Source organism: Talpa europaea (assembly GCF_964194135.1).
Source record: "Talpa europaea genome assembly, chromosome: 4".
In the NCBI taxonomy this organism is placed as follows: Eukaryota; Metazoa; Chordata; class Mammalia; order Eulipotyphla; family Talpidae; genus Talpa; species Talpa europaea.
The window spans coordinates 53,064,250-53,089,047 of record NC_140070.1 but is presented as its reverse complement, the minus strand read 5'-3'; the positions used below and the strand labels follow the sequence as shown (position 1 = coordinate 53,089,047).

The window sequence follows — 24,798 nt, the reverse complement described above, 5'->3', positions numbered from 1 at the left end:
TACTCATTGTATAGATTCCAAACTTAGAAACATTTTCATATTCTGGGTTTTTTCCCTCAGTAATTCAAAAATGATTATGTAACTTAGGCACATTACTTAACTTTCCTAAAATTCTGTTTTTCTTGTTTACTAAATAACATAACTTTTCAAATGACTGTTGTAATAAATATGGCTTGTATAAAGCAGTTTGTACTATATCTGGTACACTGTATGTACCAATAAGTGATAATAAAATTACTGTTAAACTGAACAATCATATAAATAGAAATTATAAAACCAATTAAAAATAATTAATGGAAGTGGACACTGGGTACTTACCTTAATCTGTGAAACCTATAGCATAATTTAACATCTGGCACATAGCTTAATTTCAAATATAAATCATTATCCCTACCCTCTCTGTCTTTTTGCTGTAGTGTTTTGTCCTTATAATTATCTGCAAAAGCCTATTAGGAAGAATGATTAATACAAAAGTAAGTGGAAATAAAAGTTTCTCAAGAGATAAAAAATGTTTTGAAATAGGCAGATACAAATTTATTAAGGATCAAAATCTGAAACAAAATCAGAGCCTACTTCTATACACCAGTGAATATTGGGATAATTATCTTAAAATTGCAATAGTTATTAGGAAACTGTCATAGTGACAGATATGCTCTTGAAATAAAACAAAATAATATTTTAAAATAAAATTGGGTAAGATGTCCCACTGTCAAAAACAAGTAACTTTATTTCAGTGTAATGAAAAAGCTCTTATACTTTAGAGTCAGAACTCAAAATGCAGTACATATTATAGAGCTAATAATCTCTATGGCTTTGGGCAAGCTGCATAAATCTTCTTTGAATCTGTATCAGTAAGGTTTAAGTTCATTCTTCACCTCAAGAATGTTCCTATTCTATTAGTGAGTTTGTTAATCATAAAGCATATACACTTTCAGAATGTTTTAATCTACAATATAAAAACACTTAAAAGACTTAATTTCAGAAAAACCTTTTAAAGCATCATTTCAGAACAATGAAAACACTCATCCAAGTGTCTTAGAATGTAAGATGGAATTTGGAGAAGATTGAAGCCAAAGCTTCAAAACTTAAGAATTAATTGTAAATCAGCTCAAAAAGCCTCTCAAAATTTGAGTGGTTCAGATTTGGTCTATAACATAACTATAGAGTCATTAATCTCTCGAGTTGTTAATTTTTGACAGTAAGCTACTTATAATACTTAAAATATATATCTTAATCATGTATCATTAACCAATTATAATCATCATAAATTTTGAATTCTTAGTAACTGTAAGCAATACTAAGTTATTTACTTCGTGGATTTTTTTTTTTTTTTTTTGCCTTTTAATAATTTCTTCCTTGCTATCCTGTGCAATCCTGCAATAATTGTATAGTTTGAGATATCATTTAAAAAGGTATGTCCTTTTTCTCTTTTTGGTAGCATCTTATATGAACAAGCCTCATAGTGCTAATGAGTACCATAATGTTCAGTCTATGGACAACACGTGTTGGCCTGCTCCCAACCAGATCCCTCCTATGTCCACACCAGTAACTGAACTTTCTCGAATTTGTTCCCTTGTTGGAATGCTGCAACCAGATTTCTCCTTTCTTAGAACAGCACAGGTATGGTATACTATTGTTCCATTTACATAAGTTATTTAACACTGAGCTTAAATGAATTAACTGAAAATGTTTGTCTGGAAATAATATAATGGAGCTGATTTTTTTTTTTTAAATGAGCAGTATAGGCTTATACTTCTCTCTCTGGATGTTCCATAATCAGAGCCCTCAAAAGAAGAACCTAGGCAACAGATAGTCTGGTGAAGTTTTGTAGACAGCTAGAGCTAGGAAATTTGATCTACAATAGCAATTGACAGACATTTTGGTCTCAGAAACTCCTTCCTCCTTTTTTTTGAAGACCCCAAACATTTTTTATTTTTCGTTTTGTTTTTAGATGAAGTACTTTTTTTCTTACATTGATGTTAATTTTTGGACAATATTTGATTTCCTCCCTCAGGTATAGTCCCATAATTCTCCCACCACAAAAGCACCCGTGATCCATCACCACTCTCCCTTGTGCTCTTCCCTCTCCTCCTTGGCCCCTTCTGCTTCCCTCCTAGTTGGTCAGCTTGTGACTTTTATCTTTTTCTGCCCCTTTGCCAAACAATCTTGTTATTAATATATAAAGAGTTCTTAATAAAGTACCATTACTTTACATTCTTGTTGATTTTTTTCACAGTATAAGATTTCCATCCTCAGGAGTGGTCACCATAGTTCTCCTATCACCAAAGCACACAGAGTCCTCCACCTTAGTCCACTGTGTCCTCGCCCCTTCCCCACTTTCTCCCCTCCCTTCTCTTCCTGGATGCTTCAGATCTATGGGCTTTGATTCTTTCCCAAACAACTTTTGTTTACTTGTTTTAGATCCATATTTACCATATCAGAAATTAAGGCTGAAAAAATTTTAATATTTATTGTTTATTAAAAATAGCTTTTCAGAGGGCCTCCCTGGTGGCACAGAGGTTAAAGACACAGCGCTATTAAGCTATTGCCAGCCACTGCAACATGAATTCGATTCCCAGACAGGGAGCCAACCTACATGGCGCAACAGACCTCTCCTCTCTCACCCGCTACTCCCCTCAGCAGTGTATTTCAGTAGATCTGCTTGTTCAGCTCCCCACTCTGTCTCTGGTGAATCCTCTCACTCCCTGCACCTCTGACCTATACCCCATTTCTTGTATGCATAAATAAATAAATCTTTAAAAAAAAATAGTAACTTTTCAAAAAAAGTCAGTGAGAAGAATGATACTGCTCAACACTTTAAAAATCTGTTTCATCTCCAATTTAATAGAAAAAGCTAAATTGTCCTATTTCCTTATGGTAATTTTTGGGGGTGAAATATACAAAGAAAACCTAACTTCACACAAATAGCTAGCTTAAAAAAGAGTATTAATAGCCTTTTCAGATATTTGTGGATTTTCTTTGATACTACGTTAAAACATTGTGTTTCTTTTTTTTTTTAAGATTTATTTATTTATTGATTGATACATACATACATACAAGCACTGGGTACAGTCAGAAGTGCGGGAGGGTGAGAGAACTCACCAGAGCCAGAGCGGGGAGCAGAGCAGGCAGAAGGACCGAAGTACACTGCTGAGGGGAGCAGCGGGCGGCAGGAGAGGTCTGTGCGCCACGTGGGACCCTCCTCCGGTGGCCGGGGAGCAGCCGGGGATCGAACCGGTGCTGTAGAGGCTGCAGGCAGCTTCGCAACCCAGCGCTCAACCGCTGCGCCACCGGGGAGGCCCAAAACATTGTGTTTCTTAAAGCTGATTGCAGTGTAGAATCTGAAACTGTATCATAGACTTACTGTCTTTTGTATACTTGTGAGAAAATGAGAATGAAAAGCCCAAATAGTATCTTAACATTATGAAAAAAAATTGTGACTCAGGGATCCCTGGAAAGGGCCTCGGGGACTTCTGTTGTCCTGAGACTACCTTGAGAACCTACTAGCTTCAACAAAAAAGGTCGTTTTATCCTCTTTTTCCAGATTTTCTATCTATTCTTGCCCAAAATGGAAAGCAGAAATAAACTAATAATATTACATAAAAACTGGCCACCTTTTGGAAAAATAGGATTTTTTAAAAATCTTTTTATAAAAGAAAAAAGAAGTGTATTGTAAAGTTATAATTTAAATGTGAATATAAAATCTGCCAGAGCTTCTAAATCTTTTGGGTTTTAGTAACTTGTTTTTTTCTGCAAAGAATGAGATACTAAATATTTTAGGTTTTATGGGCCAGTTGGTCTCTGTCAAAGCTATTCAACTCCACTGTAATAGTATGAAGACAGCTATATAATACATAATAAAATGAGCTTGGCTATACCTCAATAAAACTTTACTTAAAAAAGCAGGTGGCAGACCTAGTTTCCTAACCCTTAATATAAAGAAAAAAGTTTGGCTAGCTTTAATCTGCATCATTAGAATGCTTGACCCCCTAAGCTAACTTTCAGACCATTTTATAAACATTGAAAGAAAAGTCAATGATTCTAAAAGTTTTTGCAATGGTAACTCAAACTCTAATTGATAGTCCTTTAAATTCTTGATTTATTATTGAAATTATTGCTATGATTATTGAAATTATTCTATTTAGATTATGATTTGGGGGGATTAGGTGCATTTTCTAAATATCTAGCTTCATAGATAGTCTCTTTTCCAGACAATGACAGTTTGCCAGGTGAAATTATCTAATGGTTTACTGGTACATGGACCACAATGCCATTCTGAAAATGAAGCCAAGGAAAAAGCTGCACTTTTTGCTTTACAACAATTGGTAAGAAATGTCCATCACTTCCTTATTAAATTCTTAATTAATCTCTATAGATGTTTTTGTTGCATTATGTTATAACTTTTCAATGTCTCCATAGGGATCCTTTGGAGTGAATTTCCCTTTGCCTCCACCAATATTTCCAAATTATCCTCCTACTGTACCTCCTGGAACAATTCCTCCAGTTTTTCCCCAACCTACGGGTAAGATACTGTGTTTTTTATTTATTTATTTATATATATTATGTATATATTTGTGTTCAGTTATTTTTAGAAAGTTCTTTAAAGAGGCATCATTTTGAGTAGAAAAAAATTATCTAGATATGTAAGAATATAAGAAGGAATTATGAGTAGTAAACCTGAAACCAGAACTTGCACATTCTTCTAGAAAATGTCATTCCCTCCTAAAGTCTCTAGTGTAGCTAGAGTAGGATGGTTCTTTGTTCTGGGTAGTCCTTTATTCCCCCAGCATCTACCAGCAAATGAATTTGGGTTTGATAGACCTGAAATACACATTTTGGGGGAGGATGGGGGTTGAGAGACCGGTGAAGAGAACAAAAAGCAGATATGGTTCTGAAGCTATAGTTGTGAAAGAAATTGCCCTTGATGATGAAGTGTTTATAGAGCTTACTATGTGTTTCTTATATTCCCTTAAAATTGACCTCCTCTTTCAAACATAGTACCTGGGTTATCAAGCAAGTAACTGCTTCCTGTAACCAGTTGATGACTTCTTAATGTGCTGGGGGAATGGAAAGGCCACTGTGGAACAAGACTTTCTTTTGGTCAGGCTCTTTTATTGACTAATTTTGATTAAAAATCATGTAATTTCCTTGGGACTCCATTTTCTCATTTATAATAGACTATATCCAGGGTCTCTTTGAGACTAACATTTTGTAATTTATTATTCTAAGTCTTAAGTTCATTAAACATTTTATCACTTCCCTTCTATTCCTTTTTCCTAATAGCTACTCTCTTCTTAATATCCTCATTATTATCCTTTTTAAAACAGTAATGTATTTCAAGTTTAGAAGGTTCTGAGTGTGCTATATGCCAGGTATTACTCCACAAGCTCTACATATCTAGTCCTCACAATAAATATTAAAAAGGTTAAGATTGCTGATTAAACAAGTTATTTCTTCTCTTTGCCTAAACTATAATAAATTTGAATAGTAAATGATTTTAAAAGGACAATGATGAGAGAAGAAATATCAGTAAATTAGAGAGTTGAAAGAGTTTGTGGTAAGAAAAGCAATTGAAAAATTAGTAACCAATTTAGCAGAACAGATATAAAGTACAAATTGAGGTATCTGTAGAAAAGGATACAAATGAGCTGATGAACACAATGTACCCCACAATTACCAAGAGATTCAGAACAAAGAGAAATGTAAGGAACCTGGAAACAAAGATAATGTGGGAAATAAGGGGACTTCAAACACAGTTACAGTTAATATTCTTTGTGAAATAAAATAGTATTGCAACCAAAAAAATAGAATAAGAACATATGAAAAAAAATCACTGGAGAACAAAAATTAAGTCAAACTTTTAAAATTGTATAGGGAAAGACCTAGCATAGCCCAAAAAAAAATCTGAGGAAAAACTGAATAAAAAAATGTGGAAAATAAACAAGAGGGGAAATTTAGAGAAACAGTGCATAGACACAACATTCATCCAGTTGGTGTTCTAGAAAAAGAGACCAGAGATAATGGAAATGAGGAAAGTGTTAAAGAAATCAGAGGTGAACATTTCCTCGTCCTAAAGGACATGTACTTCTAGTCTGAAATCACCACCAAATATGTAGCACAAAGAATGAAGAGAGACACAGGTGGCCTTGAAATTTAGAATGTAAGTGATAGAGATGATCCTAGAGGTTAAAGAAGAAAGGGAAATACATATAAAAGATCAAGAATCAGCATGGTATGCAGAGGCTAGATGCTTGAAAGCTATTGAGCACTGATACCTCTAAATCCTGAGGCAGGATTAGTTTCATCTTAGATTTCTCTGAATAGCCATACTGAATCTAGTGCTAAGGTAGAATAAAGACATTTTCAGACATGCACATTTACTTCTTATGCCCCCTTTCTTAAGAAGCTACTGTAATATTTGCTCCAGCAAAACAAAATAGTAGTTTTAAAAAGGAAAAAAAAAAAAAAAGCCATGAGACTAAACCAAAGAAGACTAGTATGCTTAAGTAATGAATGGAAGTCTCAGAATGTTACAGGTATTGAAAGCAACGAGTCCCTATTGGAAGCACAAAGGGAGGTCTTAGAAAGTAAGATAATTACCTGTTATGTGGGTAGCATTTGGAAAAACATTAAGGATAGGTATGTAGAAGACTAGGGAACTTTGAAAAGAGAAGAAAAAGTTTTACAAGAAAATAAGAGTCCCCTACTTGGCTTTGTAGTCATGGTATGCATCCGATCTCAAACCATAAACACTGCTTATATATTTAAAAAAATATCGTAGTGTACTTACATTGGGAGGACAGGGCAAGTAGTGAGGGTAATTGAAAAAAATGTAATTATCTAGGTCATAAGTTTCTAAGTAGCAGAACTGTCATTCAAAATTAAATCTGGGTTGGGATCAACATGGCAGCAGGGAAATGCTGTAAGTCCTCCCATTAAAAAAAAAAAGTTAATAGGGAGGAAAAGTGGCAGGTCCCTGGGAGAACTGGGACACGGAGGATAAAAGGGCAACTCTGGCAAACTGCCTGAAGAGGAAAATTGCCATAAAAGAGGACAAGAAGAGAGGAAAGCTCAGAACCCTGCTACCCTCCCCCACCCACAAAGTCGGCACTCCGACTAACAGAAAGGAGGAAAAAAAAAAAAAAACAACCAACAAGAACAAACTACAGATCAAGTGGGACACTGAGTAGAAAGGAAATATTTCAGGCACACACCCCATAAACGGGAACTGTGGAAAGCCTTGCAGGAATCACAGTGGAGGTGAGTGAACGGCTCCGGGTGCCATTAGAGGAAAACAAGGACTCCACAGAGATCTACAAATAGCCCAAGGCCAACCGAGAACCACTGGGAAAAAGCACAGGTCAGCAAGTACTGATCTCTGGCGCCACCTCATGACCAGAACAAAATCACCAACTAGCTCATTCCCTGTTGGAACTGAGTCAATACAGAGGGAGGGAATTGTAAGGGACAGTGCCCAGCAACACAGCATCAACACTCTGGTGGAGTTTTGGCCTACCAGTGCTGGTCTAAGGCTGGTAAACAGTTTCCCACATCTCTAAAGGAGCACTCCAAAGAGATGACCACCAACACCAGTGGCACAACGTCCCAACGCATAGAACTAATTGGAACGCAAACAACAGGAAGAAGAAAAAATATAAATAACCAAGCAAGCCTGCAGGAGAAAAACACACCACAAAAAGAAATACAGTCATCAGAGCTCAACAATGACATGGAAGAACTTCTCGGCCTATCAGATAGAGAATTAATGATCATCATGATTAAAAAGCAGTAAGAAGGGCCTCCCCTGGTGGCGCAGGCTGTTGAGCACAGCACTGTGAAGCTGTCCGCAGCCTCTGCAGCACGGGTTCAATCCCGGCCAGCTGGCAAGAATCCCACATGACACAGCAGACCTCTCCTGTTCGGCCCACTGCTCCCCTCAGCAATGTGTTTTGTCAGTCTGCCTGTTCTGTTCCACACACTGTCTCTGGTGAATCCTCTCACCCTCTTGCATATCTGGCCTGTACCCTGGTTCTTGTATGCAAATAAATAAATCTTTTTTAAAAAAGGCAGAAAGAAAACAAAAAGGAAAAAATGATTTGAGACAAATAATCACTGAACTGAAGAATGAAATTGAGACCTTAAGAAAGGAAAGAAAAGAAACTCAGGAGATTAAAAGATTACTAGAGGAGATAAGAACTTTGGTAAAAGCAATGAAAACAGAATCGATGAAATGGAAGAACGGATCAGTACTATTGAAGATACAGAAATAAAAAGAGCCAAAAGAGAAAAGGAGAGAGAAGTGCAAATGAAGAAGTATGAGAATACTCTTTGAAAATTATCAGACTCCACGAAGAGAGGAAATGTAAGAGTTATAGGCATTCCAGAAGGTGAGGAGAGAGACAAAGGAACTGAGAAATTATTCAAGGAGATAATTGAAGAAAACTTCCCAAGCATGAAAAAGGAGATGAATATAGACATACAAAAAGCGAGAAGAACTCCCAATTACCACAATGAAAAGAAAACTACAGCAAGACACGTAACAGTAAAGACAAGGAAAAAATAATGAAACTGGCAAGGGGGAAGAAACAGATAAGTTACAAGGGAAAACCAATCAGGTTAACTTCAGACTTCTTTGAAGAAACATTACAGGCAAGAAGAGAATGGAGTAACATATTCAGCAAACTTCAACACAGCAAATGCCAACCAAGAATACTTTACCCTGCAAAGCTCTCCTTCCTCTACGAAGAAAAAATATCGACCTTCTCAGATAAACAGAAACTCCAGAAATTCATTACAACTAAACCCCCACTTCAAAAAATTCTACAAGAAGTCCTAAAGCCAAAACCAACAGAGGAATGAACAAGAAGAACAGAATAAAGCAAGGAATAAAATCACAAAAAGAAAAAAAAATGGCAAATACAGATACCAAACAAAAGACAACAAATAGACATCAACAAAAAGACACAGAGTAGCAGGCTGGATTAAAAAAGCAAAATCCAACCTTCTGCTGTCTCCAGGAAACACATTTAATCACAAAAGATAAACATAGACTGAAAGTAAAAGGTTGGAAAACCATCCTAAAAGCAAATAGGCCAAAAAAGAAGGCAGGAACAGCCATACTTATATCAGATGAAATAGACTTCAAATTAAAAAAGGTAAAAAGAGACATAGATGGACACTACATTATGATCAAGGGACAATAGATCAGGAAGATATAACACTCATCAACATATACTCACCAAAGGAAGGGGCACCAAAATATATTAGACAATTATTATCAACTCTGAAAACAGACATTAAAGAAAATACACATATAGTGGGAGACTTCAACACCCCACTCTCACCAATGGACAGATCAATGAGACCAAAAATAAACAAAGACACTAAAGCCCTAAACAAAGACATAGAACTCATGGGCTTAACAGACATCTATCAGACACTACACCCAAAAAATCCGGGTACACATTTTTCTCAATTGCGCATGGATCATTCTCCAGAACCGATCACATACTGGACCACAAGACAAACATCAACAGATACGTGGAAGTTCAAAATCATTCCAACTATCTTCTCCAATCATAAAGGCATCAAGCTAGAAATAAATCATGAAAAGAAAACAAGGAACCCTCCCACTTCATGGAGATTGAAATCCATACTACTGGAAGACCACTCGACTAATGAGGAAATCAAAGAAGAAATTAAGAAATACTTTGAGTTGAAAGACGAGGAGGATACCACTTTCCAGAATGTATGGGATGCAGCAAAAGCAGTAATAAGAGGAAAATACATAGCAATATAGGCTCACATCAACAAACAAGAAAGAACTCAAAGAGGGCCTCCCTGGTGGCGCAACGGTTGAGCGCTGGGTTGCGAAGCTGCCCGCAGCCTCTGCAGCGCCGGTTCAATCCCCGACTGCTCCCCAGCCACCGGAGGAGGGTCCCACATGGCACGCAGACCTCTCCTGCCGCCCGCTGCTCCCCTCAGCAGCGCACTTTGGTCCTTCTGCCTGCTCTGCTCCCCGCTCTGGCTCTGGCGAATTCTCTCACCCTCCCGCGCTTCTGACTGTACCCAGTGCTTGCATAAATAAATAAAAATAAATCTTTAAAAAAAAAAAAGAAAGAACTCAAAGAAACAACCTAATCTCACATCTCAAAGAGCTAGAAAAAAAAACAACAAAAAAACCCTAAAGCCAGTAGAAGAAAGGAAATAATAAAAAATCAAAGCAGAAATAAATGAAATGGAAATTTAAAAAAAATCCAAAAGATCAATGAAACCAAAAGTTGGTTCTTTGAAAAAATAAACAAAATAGACAAACCTCTAGCCAGGTTCACAATGAAGAAATGGGAGAAAACACATATAAACAGGATTATAAATGAAAGAGGAGAAATCACAACAGACTCAGTAGAAATCAAAAGAGTAATCAGAGATTACTATGAACACTTACATGCAAACAAGTTCAACAACCTAGAAAAGATGGACAAATTCCTAGAATGATATAATCATCTAAAGCTGGACAAAGAAGAAATGAACAGCTAAACAGACCAATTACAAGCAGTGAAATTGAGGCAATAATCAAAGCTCCCCAAAAACAAAAGCCCAGGCCCAGATGGCTTCACAAATTAATTCTACCAAACGTTCAGCAGTGAATTAGTGCCTGTCCTACACAAACTTTCAAAATATTGAAAAAGAAGGAATACTACCAAATATGTTCTACAAAGCCAACATTACAGTAATACCAAAATCAAACAAAGACAGCACAAAAAAAGAAAATTCCAGGCCAATCTCCCTAATGAACACTGATGCAAAAATTCTCAACAAAATCCTTGCCACTGTTGGCAAGGATTGCATGGCAATCCAATGATCCTTGCCACTGTTGGCAATCCAGTGAGGCATCAAAGGGATAGTATACCATGATCAAGTGGGATTCATCCCAGGGGCACAAGGATGGTTCAACATATGAAAATCAATCAGGGTAATCCAACACATCAACAAAAAGAAAAATAAAAACCATATGATCATATCAATAGATGCTGAGAAAGCATTCGACAAAGTCCAACATCCATTTTTGATGAAGGCCCTTGAAATTCTTGGGATAGAAGGAACATACCTTAACATGATGAAAGCCATATACAACAAACCCACCGCCAACATTCTTCTCAATGGCGAAAAGCTGAAGGCCTTTCCTTTAAGACAAGGATGTCCACTCTCACCACTGCTCTTTAATATAATGCTGGAGGTCCTGGTCAGGGCAGTAAGACAAGAGAAAGACATACAAGGAATCCAAATAGGGAAAGAAGAAGTAAAACTGTCACTATTTGCAGATAATATGATAATATACATAGAGAACCTTAAAAACTCCACAGAAAAACTACTCAAAATAATCAACCAGTTCAGTAAAGTAGCAGGATACAAAATCAACACGCAAAAATCAGTAGCCTTCCTATACACAATCAGTCTGAAGAAGAAGAAATCAAGAAAACCATCCCTTTTATAATTGAAACAAAAAAAATAGAATACTTGGGAATAAACCTAACAAAAGACATGAAAGACCTATACAAAGAAAATTATAAAACATTGTTGAAAGAAATAGAAGACACAAAGAATGGAAAGACATCCCCTGCTCATGGATTGGAAGAATTAACATTATTAAAATGGCCATCCTCCCAAAAGCAATATACAGATTCAATGCTATTCCAATAAAAATCTCAACGACATTCTTCAAAGAAATAGAACAAATACTGATGAAATTCTTATGGAACCACAAAAAAAAAAAAAACCACGAATAGCCAAAGCCCTGCTGATGAAAACAAAGGAGAAAGGAGGTATCACACTTTCAAACTTCAAGCTATACTGCAAAGCCATAATAATTAAAAGTTTGGTATTAGAACAAAAACAGACACACAGACCAAGGGAACCGAATAGAGAGCCCAGAAATAAAGCCACACTTATATGAACAACTAATCTTTGACAAAGGAGCAAAGAATATGCAATGGGACATGGACAGTTTGTTCAATAAATGGTGCTAGGAAAACTGGACCTCCACATGCAAAAAAATGAATCTAGACCACTACCTCTCACCGTGCACAAAAATCAACTCAAAATGGATAAAAGAACTGGACGTAAGACCTGAAACCATAAAATGTATAGAAGAAAATATAGGTAAAACACTACAAGACATACATCTCAGAAACATTTTTTTTTAAAGATTTTTTTTTTTATTTATACAAGAACCAGGGTACAGGCCAGATGTGTGGGAGTGTGAGAGGACTCACCAGAGATAGAACAGGGAATAGAACTGGCATAATACACTGACAAAATACAATGCTGAGGAGAGCAGCGGGCTCAGCAGGAGAGGTCTGCAGCACCATGTGGGACCCTCTCCCGCTGGCTGGGATCGAACCCGCGCTGCCAAAGCTGCAGACAGCTTCACAGCATGGTGCTCAACCGCCTGCACCACCAGGGGAGGCCCATCTCAGAAACATCTTTAAAGACTCATCCCCCAAAGCAGTGATAGTGAAGGCAAAGATAAACACCTGGGATTACATCAAACTGAAAAGCTTCTGTACAGCCAAAGAGACATTAACCAAAACAGAGAGACACCCCACTGACTGGGAAAAAAATCTTTGCACTCCATTCAACTAATAAGGGACTGATCACAAAGATATACAAAGAACTTACAAGACTCAACAAAAACAAAATAAACAATCCTACCACCTTACACCAGTAAGAATGGCACATATCAAAAAAACAAGCAACAACAAATGTTGGCGAGGATGTGGTGAAAAAGGGCCTCCCCGGTGGCGCAGCAGTTGAGCACTGGGTTGCGAAGATGCACGCAGTATCTGCAGTGCCGGTTTGATCCCCAGCTGCTCCCCAGACACCAGAGGAGGGTCCCACATGGCGCGCAGACCTCTCCTGCCGCCCGCCCGCTGCTCCCCACAGCAGTGTACTTCGGTCCTTCTGGCTGCTCTGCTCCCAGCTCTGGCTCTGGTGAATTTTCTCACCCTCCCACGCTTCTGACTGTACCCAGTGCTTGCATAAATAAATAAAAATAAATCTTTAAAAAAAAAAAAGAAAGAACTCAAAGAAACAACCTAATCTCACATCTCAAAGAGCTAGAAAAAAAAACAACAAAAAAACCCTAAAGCCAGTAGAAGAAAGGAAATAATAAAAAATCAAAGCAGAAATAAATGAAATGGAAATTTAAAAAAAATCCAAAAGATCAATGAAACCAAAAGTTGGTTCTTTGAAAAAATAAACAAAATAGACAAACCTCTAGCCAGGTTCACAATGAAGAAATGGGAGAAAACACATATAAACAGGATTATAAATGAAAGAGGAGAAATCACAACAGACTCAGTAGAAATCAAAAGAGTAATCAGAGATTACTATGAACACTTACATGCAAACAAGTTCAACAACCTAGAAAAGATGGACAAATTCCTAGAATGATATAATCATCTAAAGCTGGACAAAGAAGAAATGAACAGCTAAACAGACCAATTACAAGCAGTGAAATTGAGGCAATAATCAAAGCTCCCCAAAAACAAAAGCCCAGGCCCAGATGGCTTCACAAATTAATTCTACCAAACGTTCAGCAGTGAATTAGTGCCTGTCCTACACAAACTTTCAAAATATTGAAAAAGAAGGAATACTACCAAATAGGTTCTACAAAGCCAACATTACAGTAATACCAAAATCAAACAAAGACAGCACAAAAAAAGAAAATTCCAGGCCAATCTCCCTAATGAACACTGATGCAAAAATTCTCAACAAAATCCTTGCCACTGTTGGCAAGGATTGCATGGCAATCCAATGATCCTTGCCACTGTTGGCAATCCAGTGAGGCATCAAAGGGATAGTATACCATGATCAAGTGGGATTCATCCCAGGGGCACAAGGATGGTTCAACATATGAAAATCAATCAGGGTAATCCAACACATCAACAAAAAGAAAAATAAAAACCATATGATCATATCAATAGATGCTGAGAAAGCATTCGACAAAGTCCAACATCCATTTTTGATGAAGGCCCTTGAAATTCTTGGGATAGAAGGAACATACCTTAACATGATGAAAGCCATATACAACAAACCCACCGCCAACATTCTTCTCAATGGCGAAAAGCTGAAGGCCTTTCCTTTAAGACAAGGATGTCCACTCTCACCACTGCTCTTTAATATAATGCTGGAGGTCCTGGTCAGGGCAGTAAGACAAGAGAAAGACATACAAGGAATCCAAATAGGGAAAGAAGAAGTAAAACTGTCACTATTTGCAGATAATATGATAATATACATAGAGAACCTTAAAAACTCCACAGAAAAACTACTCAAAATAATCAACCAGTTCAGTAAAGTAGCAGGATACAAAATCAACACGCAAAAATCAGTAGCCTTCCTATACACAATCAGTCTGAAGAAGAAGAAATCAAGAAAACCATCCCTTTTATAATTGAAACAAAAAAAATAGAATACTTGGGAATAAACCTAACAAAAGACATGAAAGACCTATACAAAGAAAATTATAAAACATTGTTGAAAGAAATAGAAGACACAAAGAATGGAAAGACATCCCCTGCTCATGGATTGGAAGAATTAACATTATTAAAATGGCCATCCTCCCAAAAGCAATATACAGATTCAATGCTATTCCAATAAAAATCTCAACGACATTCTTCAAAGAAATAGAACAAATACTGATGAAATTCTTATGGAACCACAAAAAAAAAAAAAACCACGAATAGCCAAAGCCCTGCTGATGAAAACAAAGGAGAAAGGAGGTATCACACTTTCAAACTTCAAGCTATACTGCAAAGCCATAATAATTAAAAGTTTGGTATTAGAACAAAAACAGACACACAGACCAAGGGAACCGAATAGAGAGCCCAGAAATAAAGCCACACTTATATGAACAACTAATCTTTGACAAAGGAGCAAAGAATATGCAATGGGACATGGACAGTTTGTTCAATAAATGGTGCTAGGAAAACTGGACCTCCACATGCAAAAAAATGAATCTAGACCACTACCTCTCACCGTGCACAAAAATCAACTCAAAATGGATAAAAGAACTGGACGTAAGACCTGAAACCATAAAATGTATAGAAGAAAATATAGGTAAAACACTACAAGACATACATCTCAGAAACATTTTTTTTTAAAGATTTTTTTTTTTATTTATACAAGAACCAGGGTACAGGCCAGATGTGTGGGAGTGTGAGAGGACTCACCAGAGATAGAACAGGGAATAGAACTGGCATAATACACTGACAAAATACAATGCTGAGGAGAGCAGCGGGCTCAGCAGGAGAGGTCTGCAGCACCATGTGGGACCCTCTCCCGCTGGCTGGGATCGAACCCGCGCTGCCAAAGCTGCAGACAGCTTCACAGCATGGTGCTCAACCGCCTGCACCACCAGGGGAGGCCCATCTCAGAAACATCTTTAAAGACTCATCCCCCAAAGCAGTGATAGTGAAGGCAAAGATAAACACCTGGGATTACATCAAACTGAAAAGCTTCTGTACAGCCAAAGAGACATTAACCAAAACAGAGAGACACCCCACTGACTGGGAAAAAAATCTTTGCACTCCATTCAACTAATAAGGGACTGATCACAAAGATATACAAAGAACTTACAAGACTCAACAAAAACAAAATAAACAATCCTACCACCTTACACCAGTAAGAATGGCACATATCAAAAAAACAAGCAACAACAAATGTTGGCGAGGATGTGGTGAAAAAGGGCCTCCCCGGTGGCGCAGCAGTTGAGCACTGGGTTGCGAAGATGCACGCAGTATCTGCAGTGCCGGTTTGATCCCCAGCTGCTCCCCAGACACCAGAGGAGGGTCCCACATGGCGCGCAGACCTCTCCTGCCGCCCGCCCGCTGCTCCCCACAGCAGTGTACTTCGGTCCTTCTGGCTGCTCTGCTCCCAGCTCTGGCTCTGGTGAATTTTCTCACCCTCCCACGCTTCTGACTGTACCCAGTGCTTGCATAAATAAATAAAAATAAATCTTTAAAAAAAAAAAAGAAAGAACTCAAAGAAACAACCTAATCTCACATCTCAAAGAGCTAGAAAAAAAAACAACAAAAAAACCCTAAAGCCAGTAGAAGAAAGGAAATAATAAAAAATCAAAGCAGAAATAAATGAAATGGAAATTTAAAAAAAATCCAAAAGATCAATGAAACCAAAAGTTGGTTCTTTGAAAAAATAAACAAAATAGACAAACCTCTAGCCAGGTTCACAATGAAGAAATGGGAGAAAACACATATAAACAGGATTATAAATGAAAGAGGAGAAATCACAACAGACTCAGTAGAAATCAAAAGAGTAATCAGAGATTACTATGAACACTTACATGCAAACAAGTTCAACAACCTAGAAAAGATGGACAAATTCCTAGAATGATATAATCATCTAAAGCTGGACAAAGAAGAAATGAACAGCTAAACAGACCAATTACAAGCAGTGAAATTGAGGCAATAATCAAAGCTCCCCAAAAACAAAAGCCCAGGCCCAGATGGCTTCACAAATTAATTCTACCAAACGTTCAGCAGTGAATTAGTGCCTGTCCTACACAAACTTTCAAAATATTGAAAAAGAAGGAATACTACCAAATATGTTCTACAAAGCCAACATTACAGTAATACCAAAATCAAACAAAGACAGCACAAAAAAAGAAAATTCCAGGCCAATCTCCCTAATGAACACTGATGCAAAAATTCTCAACAAAATCCTTGCCACTGTTGGCAAGGATTGCATGGCAATCCAATGATCCTTGCCACTGTTGGCAATCCAGTGAGGCATCAAAGGGATAGTATACCATGATCAAGTGGGATTCATCCCAGGGGCACAAGGATGGTTCAACATATGAAAATCAATCAGGGTAATCCAACACATCAACAAAAAGAAAAATAAAAACCATATGATCATATCAATAGATGCTGAGAAAGCATTCGACAAAGTCCAACATCCATTTTTGATGAAGGCCCTTGAAATTCTTGGGATAGAAGGAACATACCTTAACATGATGAAAGCCATATACAACAAACCCACCGCCAACATTCTTCTCAATGGCGAAAAGCTGAAGGCCTTTCCTTTAAGACAAGGATGTCCACTCTCACCACTGCTCTTTAATATAATGCTGGAGGTCCTGGTCAGGGCAGTAAGACAAGAGAAAGACATACAAGGAATCCAAATAGGGAAAGAAGAAGTAAAACTGTCACTATTTGCAGATAATATGATAATATACATAGAGAACCTTAAAAACTCCACAGAAAAACTACTCAAAATAATCAACCAGTTCAGTAAAGTAGCAGGATACAAAATCAACACGCAAAAATCAGTAGCCTTCCTATACACAATCAGTCTGAAGAAGAAGAAATCAAGAAAACCATCCCTTTTATAATTGAAACAAAAAAAATAGAATACTTGGGAATAAACCTAACAAGAGACATGAAAGACCTATACAAAGAAAATTATAAAACATTGTTGAAAGAAATAGAAGACACAAAGAATGGAAAGACATCCCCTGCTCATGGATTGGAAGAATTAACATTATTAAAATGGCCATCCTCCCAAAAGCAATATACAGATTCAATGCTATTCCAATAAAAATCTCAACGACATTCTTCAAAGAAATAGAACAAATACTGATGAAATTCTTATGGAACCACAAAAAAAAAAAAAACCACGAATAGCCAAAGCCCTGCTGATGAAAACAAAGGAGAAAGGAGGTATCACACTTTCAAACTTCAAGCTATACTGCAAAGCCATAATAATTAAAAGTTTGGTATTAGAACAAAAACAGACACACAGACCAAGGGAACCGAATAGAGAGCCCAGAAATAAAGCCACACTTATATGAACAACTAATCTTTGACAAAGGAGCAAAGAATATGCAATGGGACATGGACAGTTTGTTCAATAAATGGTGCTAGGAAAACTGGACCTCCACATGCAAAAAAATGAATCTAGACCACTACCTCTCACCGTGCACAAAAATCAACTCAAAATGGATAAAAGAACTGGACGTAAGACCTGAAACCATAAAATGTATAGAAGAAAATATAGGTAAAACACTACAAGACATACATCTCAGAAACATTTTTTTTTAAAGATTTTTTTTTTTATTTATACAAGAACCAGGGTACAGGCCAGATGTGTGGGAGTGTGAGAGGACTCACCAGAGATAGAACAGGGAATAGAACTGGCATAATACACTGACAAAATACAATGCTGAGGAGAGCAGCGGGCTCAGCAGGAGAGGTCTGCAGCACCATGTGGGACCCTCTCCCGCTGGCTGGGATCGAACCCGCGCTGCCAAAGCTGCAGACAGCTTCACAGCATGGTGCTCAACCGCCTGCACCACCAGGGGAGGCCCATCTCAGAAACATCTTTAAAGACTCATCCCCCAAAGCAGTGATAGTGAAGGCAAAGATAAACACCTGGGATTACATCAAACTGAAAAGCTTCTGTACAGCCAAAGAGACATTAACCAAAACAGAGAGACACCCCACTGACTGGGAAAAAAATCTTTGCACTCCATTCAACTAATAAGGGACTGATCACAAAGATATACAAAGAACTTACAAGACTCAACAAAAACAAAATAAACAATCCTACCACCTTACACCAGTAAGAATGGCACATATCAAAAAAACAAGCAACAACAAATGTTGGCGAGGATGTGGTGAAAAAGGGCCTCCCCGGTGGCGCAGCAGTTGAGCACTGGGTTGCGAAGATGCACGCAGTATCTGCAGTGCCGGTTTGATCCCCAGCTGCTCCCCAGACACCAGAGGAGGGTCCCACATGGCGCGCAGACCTCTCCTGCCGCCCGCCCACTGCTCCCCACAGCAGTGTACTTCGGTCCTTCTGGCTGCTCTGCTCCCAGCTCTGGCTCTGGTGAATTTTCTCACCCTCCCACGCTTCTGACTGTACCCAGTGCTTGTATAAATAAATGAATAAAAATTAAATCTTTTAAAAAAAAAAAAAGGAACTCTCCTACATTGCTGGTGGGTGTGCAAAATGGTCCAACCACTGTGGAAAGCTGTCTGGAGATTCCTCAATCTACTAAAAATGGAGCTACAATATGATTCGGCAATTTCACTCCTAGGGATCTACCCAAAGGACACAAAAACAATGATTCAAAAGAGCATCTGTACACCTATGTTTATTGCAGTACTATTTACAATAAGTAAAACCTAGAAACAACCCAAAACCCAAAAGTAGATGACTGGATCAAAGAGATGTGGTACATATACACAATGGAATATTATTCAGCAATCAAAAAAGATAAACTCATGCCATTCGCAGCAACTTGGGTGGAGCTGGAAGGAATTATGCTCAGTGAAATAAGCCAGAGGGAAAAAGAAAAATATTGGATGGTTTCACTTACTTATAACAGGAATATAGGGGAACCAAATAAGACATCAGTGTAAAAAAAAAAAAAAACAGTACAAAACACAACAAAGCTAAATCAGAGACATACTGCAGGGGAGGAGGGGGAGAGGGATTAGAGGGAGGGAGGGAGGAGCACAGGGATGATGGTGCACAGGTGCCTTGTAATGATGGTGCACAGGTGCCTTGGGGAAGGAAATTATATGGGGACTCAATCTGAGGGGGTGGGGTTAAGCAAATATTGTTTAAAAAAATAAAATAAAATAAAAAAATAAGTCTGATTCCAAAGCCCAGGACTTTGTTATTATACTGACACTCCTTTTGAAAATGAACCCAATTTTTATATATAAAATTAATTTGAAGTAATTAGAATGTGTAGGTTATATTCTCATCCTGGAATTTGTGCTTGTGTGATTCATAGCACTAAAATATGATTATTCTTTCCTCATCCAAAAATTTAAGTTGCTACATTTTAATGGCTCTATACTAATTTATAGGTATGACTGGCCTTTTCTCTTTCCGAAAAGGTTTGAACACAGAACATATCTTCTTCTGTGGTAATATGGTGGTATCTCAACTTTCATTGTTTAATGCAGTAGTTTCTAAATACTGTACTGGTATTGACTGTCTCCATAAGAATCACCTGTGGAGCTTGTTAGCAATACATATTCCTGGGCACCTTCAACTCTGGTTTACTAAGACTAAGGCCCCGCCCAGGTATCTATATTTCTTAAGCTCCCTAGTTGATACATAAATCAGATTTGAAAACCACTGGTTCAATATACTTTAGTAAGAAACAAAATGTCAAAATTTTAAAAATCTTTGAATTGTAAGTATTAGAATAGAGAAAAGAAAGTGTCTACATGTCATATGAAAGTGATCAGATTTCAATACTTGAGCTTGTTTGGTTTTCTTGTAGGCTGGGATCACTATGGAAGCAACTTAGCATTGGGGGCAGGTGAGATCTTTAAGATTTCTCTCTTTATGCCCAGGTTTTTCTCCTCCAAGGACAGTTTCGTATCTCCCTTCTTTTTTTAATATTACTACAAATATTCCTAAACTTCTTATCAGTACGTAGTACTATTGGCCTTTGTAGAACAGACAGCATAATGATAAGTTGACTTCTGTATATAGTTCATGGGGGGTGGAGGGGCTTATAAAGTTGAGTGATGTACATAAGGTTAATCATAAGTCAAGCGTATACCCTCTGTCAAAACAGAAAGAAAAAAGTCAAAAATGGTAGCAGAAGGTGGTCCTAAATTTCAGGGATTTGATGATACCATTTTACTGAAAAAAAAAAATCCATGTTTTTAACAGCTAATATAATGCCTTCATCACCTCATCTCTTTGGTTCAATGCCGTGGGGACCACCAGTGCCAGTTCCTGCAAAGCCTTTCCATCATACTTCATATTCTGGGAGCCTGCCCATGTCTGGGACAGTGCCAGGTGGTGTGCACAATCAGTTTATACCGCTACAGGTGAGACCTAGAAAAAGAATTATTATATTCCTAGAAGAATTTTTTTTTTAAAGATTTATTTATTTATTTGTTTATTTATTTATGCAAGCACTGGGTACAGTCAGAAGCGCGGGAGGGTGAGAGAATTCACCAGAGCCAGAGCAGGGAGCAGAGCAGGCAGAAGGACCGAAGTACACTGCTGAGGGGAGCAGCGGGCGGCAGGAGAGGTCTGCACACCATGTGGGACCCTCCTCTGGTGGCCGGGGAGCAGCCGGGGATCGAGCCGGTGCCGCAGAGGCTGCGGGCAGCTTCGCAACCTGGCGCTCAACCGCTGCGCCACCGGGGAGGCCCCCTAGAAGAATTTTAATCATCAAAGACAATTTGTAAAAATTTGTTTATTCACTAATTGCTTATTTAGTGCCAACTAGAAGCCCAATACTGGCCGACCCGAAGTACTGAAGATATTTTATAACCTGTGGTGACCAGTCTGACCTGAATCCTCCTATCTGAATTTGTATTCTAGTAATTATAATGGCTGGTGGCCTCCTTGGTGACCTAGGGGTTAAGTCTCAGCGCTATCACCGCTACAGCGTGAGTTCGATTCCCTGGCCAGGGAGCTAATCCACATATCGTGCAGCAGACCTCTCCTTTCTCTCCGTTTCCCTCAGCAGTGTTTTTCCAGTAGATCTGCCTGTTCTGCTCCCGACTCTGTCTCTGGTGAATTCTCTCAAACCCCTCCCAACACTTCCTCACCTCTGGCCTACGCCCCAGCTCATCTATGTAAAAATAAATAAATAAATAAATAAATGGCTCAGGTAATGACCTTTTGTAACACAGTGATTTAAACTCAGGCATATATACATACATACATATATATATATATATATATATATATATATATATGAGCTCTGAGAGGTTTTAAATATCTTACTCATAACTAAATTCCTTTTATTTCTAAAGTCTGGTTTGGAAATTAGAAACAGAATTCACGAGTCAGCAGTGGTTGACAAATTTTTAACAGCATAATTCGTAGTATTTTCTGACACTAGCTTCTTTTACCTACATTGTTCGTGATGATTTTTTATTCCTTAAAGGTTACTAAAAAAAGGGTTGCAAACAAAAAGAACTTGGAGAATAAGGAGGCCCAGAGTTCTCAAGCCGTGCCACTTAAGACGAATGAGCCAGGATCATCTTCTGATGTCACCAAAGCAGTTCCACAGGAGAGTTCATCCACTTCCTTAAAGTCTCCACAAATTACTCAGCCTGCACCTTCTTTTCAAGTTGAAGCTGCCTCTCAAGGCCATAGTGTGTCTCACCATAAGTCAACACCAAGCTCTTCTTCAAGAAGAAAATCAAGAAAACTGGCTGTCAATTTTGGAGTTTCTAAACCTTCTGAATAAATTTGGTACTTGGAATTAAATTAATTTCTTTACTTTTCCACCCACCTTTTTATAAATCCATATTTGTGTCTCATAAAATATTAGAATGTGCTATTTTAGAATGTGTTTCAATTGAAAATTTTTTTAGTTTTTTAGTTGTCAGACATTTTTCATGCTATCAAATTGTGCATCTTGAATATGTACAGTTTGGTTTACATCAATTATACCTCAATAAAACTGTAAAAAAAGACTAAATTAAACCATATCTGTATGTCAGTATAGTAATATTAAATAATATTAGTGGACTATAAAATTGTAAAATATACCAATCTAACCATTGGCCTATCTTTAGATGCACCCTGAACTATGAATTAGGCATTATATTGCAATAAACATTTTAATACTATCATTGAGGGATAATTAAATGGAGCATGAAAATTGAGACTCAAGTATAATTTAATGAATGTGGATTTTATTTCTTTTTAATGATGTAACAAAATTGTCAAGAAAATAGCTTTTATTTATAAGTATTTTAATTTATATCCTGTTATCTTTGAGGTTCCTTTTCCTTTAGATCTGCTGTGAAATGATCACACTTGTTGTGGTGCTGCAAGTTTTGCTTTATTCTAAATTTTGTACCAAAGCAATTTTAGAATACTGATCACAATATTTTACTTAACTGCTTAGAACTATAAATAGCAATCTAGATTTAAGTAATTACAATTTTTTAATTATTTATGAACCAGCATTAGTAATTTGTAATAAAAGTTTCAAAATCTACAGGGTACAATGATTCAAATTTATCTGATAGAATAAACTATAAAATATTAATCATGTTGTTAACTAAAATAAATTGTGTTGTTCTCTTGTGTAGCTTTTTACCTGCTGACTTAAACATATATGAGAGTTCCACTGTTGGTCCATGTGTTGTACTTCATGGGACTGATGAAATTCTAAATTATTTAAATTCCAAGGTGTGCTATAATACAGGCACCATCAATTTGTGATGTATATTAGCTACATGGCAAATAGCTGTCTCATTCTTATTTCATACATTTAGTTTTATGCTGAACTGTTCAGTGACTAGCATTTTGTCTTTGCATGTCATGTGTGGTTGTGTATTGTTTAAGCAGTGGCTGTTGAAATTATTTTAGATTTTATGAAAATTTCTCAGTGGTACCAGGGCCTGAGTTTTTACACACACACAGATATCTGTATGTGTATACACACACACACACACACATACACAGAGAGAGCAAGAGAGCTATTTATCCTTTAGTTTTTGTGATATGCTTATATTTTTAAGGAAGTAAGTTATCATACTTTTTAAAAGGTAGGAACCACAATCTTTATATGGAGCTGCTTATTATTATACCCAGTCTCATTTAGTTTATTGAAAACTCTGCCATGAATCTTAAAGTAGTCTGTTTGTTTTCAAAAGTGCAGTATTAAACTAATTGGATTCCTTTCTCTAACTGCTGATTCCAGAGTTTCTCTAATTGTTAATGGGATATTTATATATTAGTAGTGCCTTTAGTTTACAAGAGATAAATGTTCGTTATCTGTCATTTATTATAGTCATGTGAATTTCTGTTATTTTCTTTTATATTTCTAGGCTCAGATGTTGGATTCCCAACATTTCCTTATTGGGAGTATGTATCCATTTCAGTAACTAGGCTCAAGTAATTCTCAGTGTTTGTTCTTACTGCCTCACAAACTCAGTCTTAAAAGGAAGCATCTGTTATGGGAATACAGTACCAAAAAAAGTGACAATGGTACGTTAATAACCTCTTACTACTACAGTGCATAATATTTTTCACCTCATGTAACTGTGCGAACTTCAGAGTTCAAGAATTGCCTCTTTCTTCACTTCTTTGAAGCCATTCTATAAACAGTGTACAGCCCATTTCTCTTTTAGCGCACAGATGAAGGAGCACATGCGATCTTCTGAAAACTCCAAGAGAAATTTCAGTTAACATAGTGCCACTGCGCTCATTAGGGTATTTCCGCAGTGTTCAAGCACAGCAAGCTGACAGTTCTGTATGGACAGGCAGTAAAAGCGTTTTTGTTCCTTCTCTTTTTAAAAATGTATTCTTCTAAAGTTCAAGATTGAAGAGGGATCAAAATAGGGGAGAGCTCCACAATAACTAGATAATGGCAGGCGCTACCTATATTCTTTTCTCTTTGTAGACCTGTTCCAAGTAAGAGCCTAAAATCAAGAGATATGCCCTCCCTATGGAGGATATAAGAGGCAGAGGCTCTTATTATAATCTCAGGAGACTGGATCCACTGATTATCATGCCTACTGTAGTCTAGTGTACCTCTAAGAAATAGTTGGACTTTAGGAAACTTACATTTTTCACTTTTGGATGGGGCAGTCAGACCATCCCAATAATTAGAAATATGCCCACCTAGCATTGAATCTCCTGTGGACTTTCTGTGAAAACTATGAGTTACAATGAGGGACAGAAAATCAGATTGTCCAATTGTTTCATGTTTCATGTAACTAGAGCACTTATATCTATTTAATCCTTCTCACGGAAACATTTCTGAATATTCTT

The 24,798-nt window shown here is 37.4% G+C and overlaps 1 protein-coding gene across 3 annotated transcripts in view; it reads left to right on the top strand.

Annotated features, from left to right (window-relative positions):
• The window catches only part of XRN1 (5'-3' exoribonuclease 1), a gene marked incomplete at both ends in the record, with an annotated part of 137,329 nt that extends 115,071 nt beyond the window's left edge, over positions 1-22,258 (top strand). For 2 of the 3 annotated variants that reach the window (XM_084232407.1, XM_084232405.1), the window contains 5 exons: positions 1,439-1,620; positions 4,212-4,325; positions 4,420-4,522; positions 20,719-20,879; positions 21,953-22,258. In XM_084232407.1, the coding sequence (XP_084088533.1) occupies positions 1,439-1,620; positions 4,212-4,325; positions 4,420-4,522; positions 20,719-20,879; positions 21,953-22,258 (866 nt within the window). Of the gene's footprint in view, positions 1-1,438; positions 1,621-4,211; positions 4,326-4,419; positions 4,523-20,320; positions 20,360-20,718; positions 20,880-21,952 lie in introns of all 3 variants that reach the window. The other variant, XM_084232406.1, reaches the window with a different exon arrangement.
• Between the last annotated feature and the right edge of the window lie 2,540 nt (positions 22,259-24,798).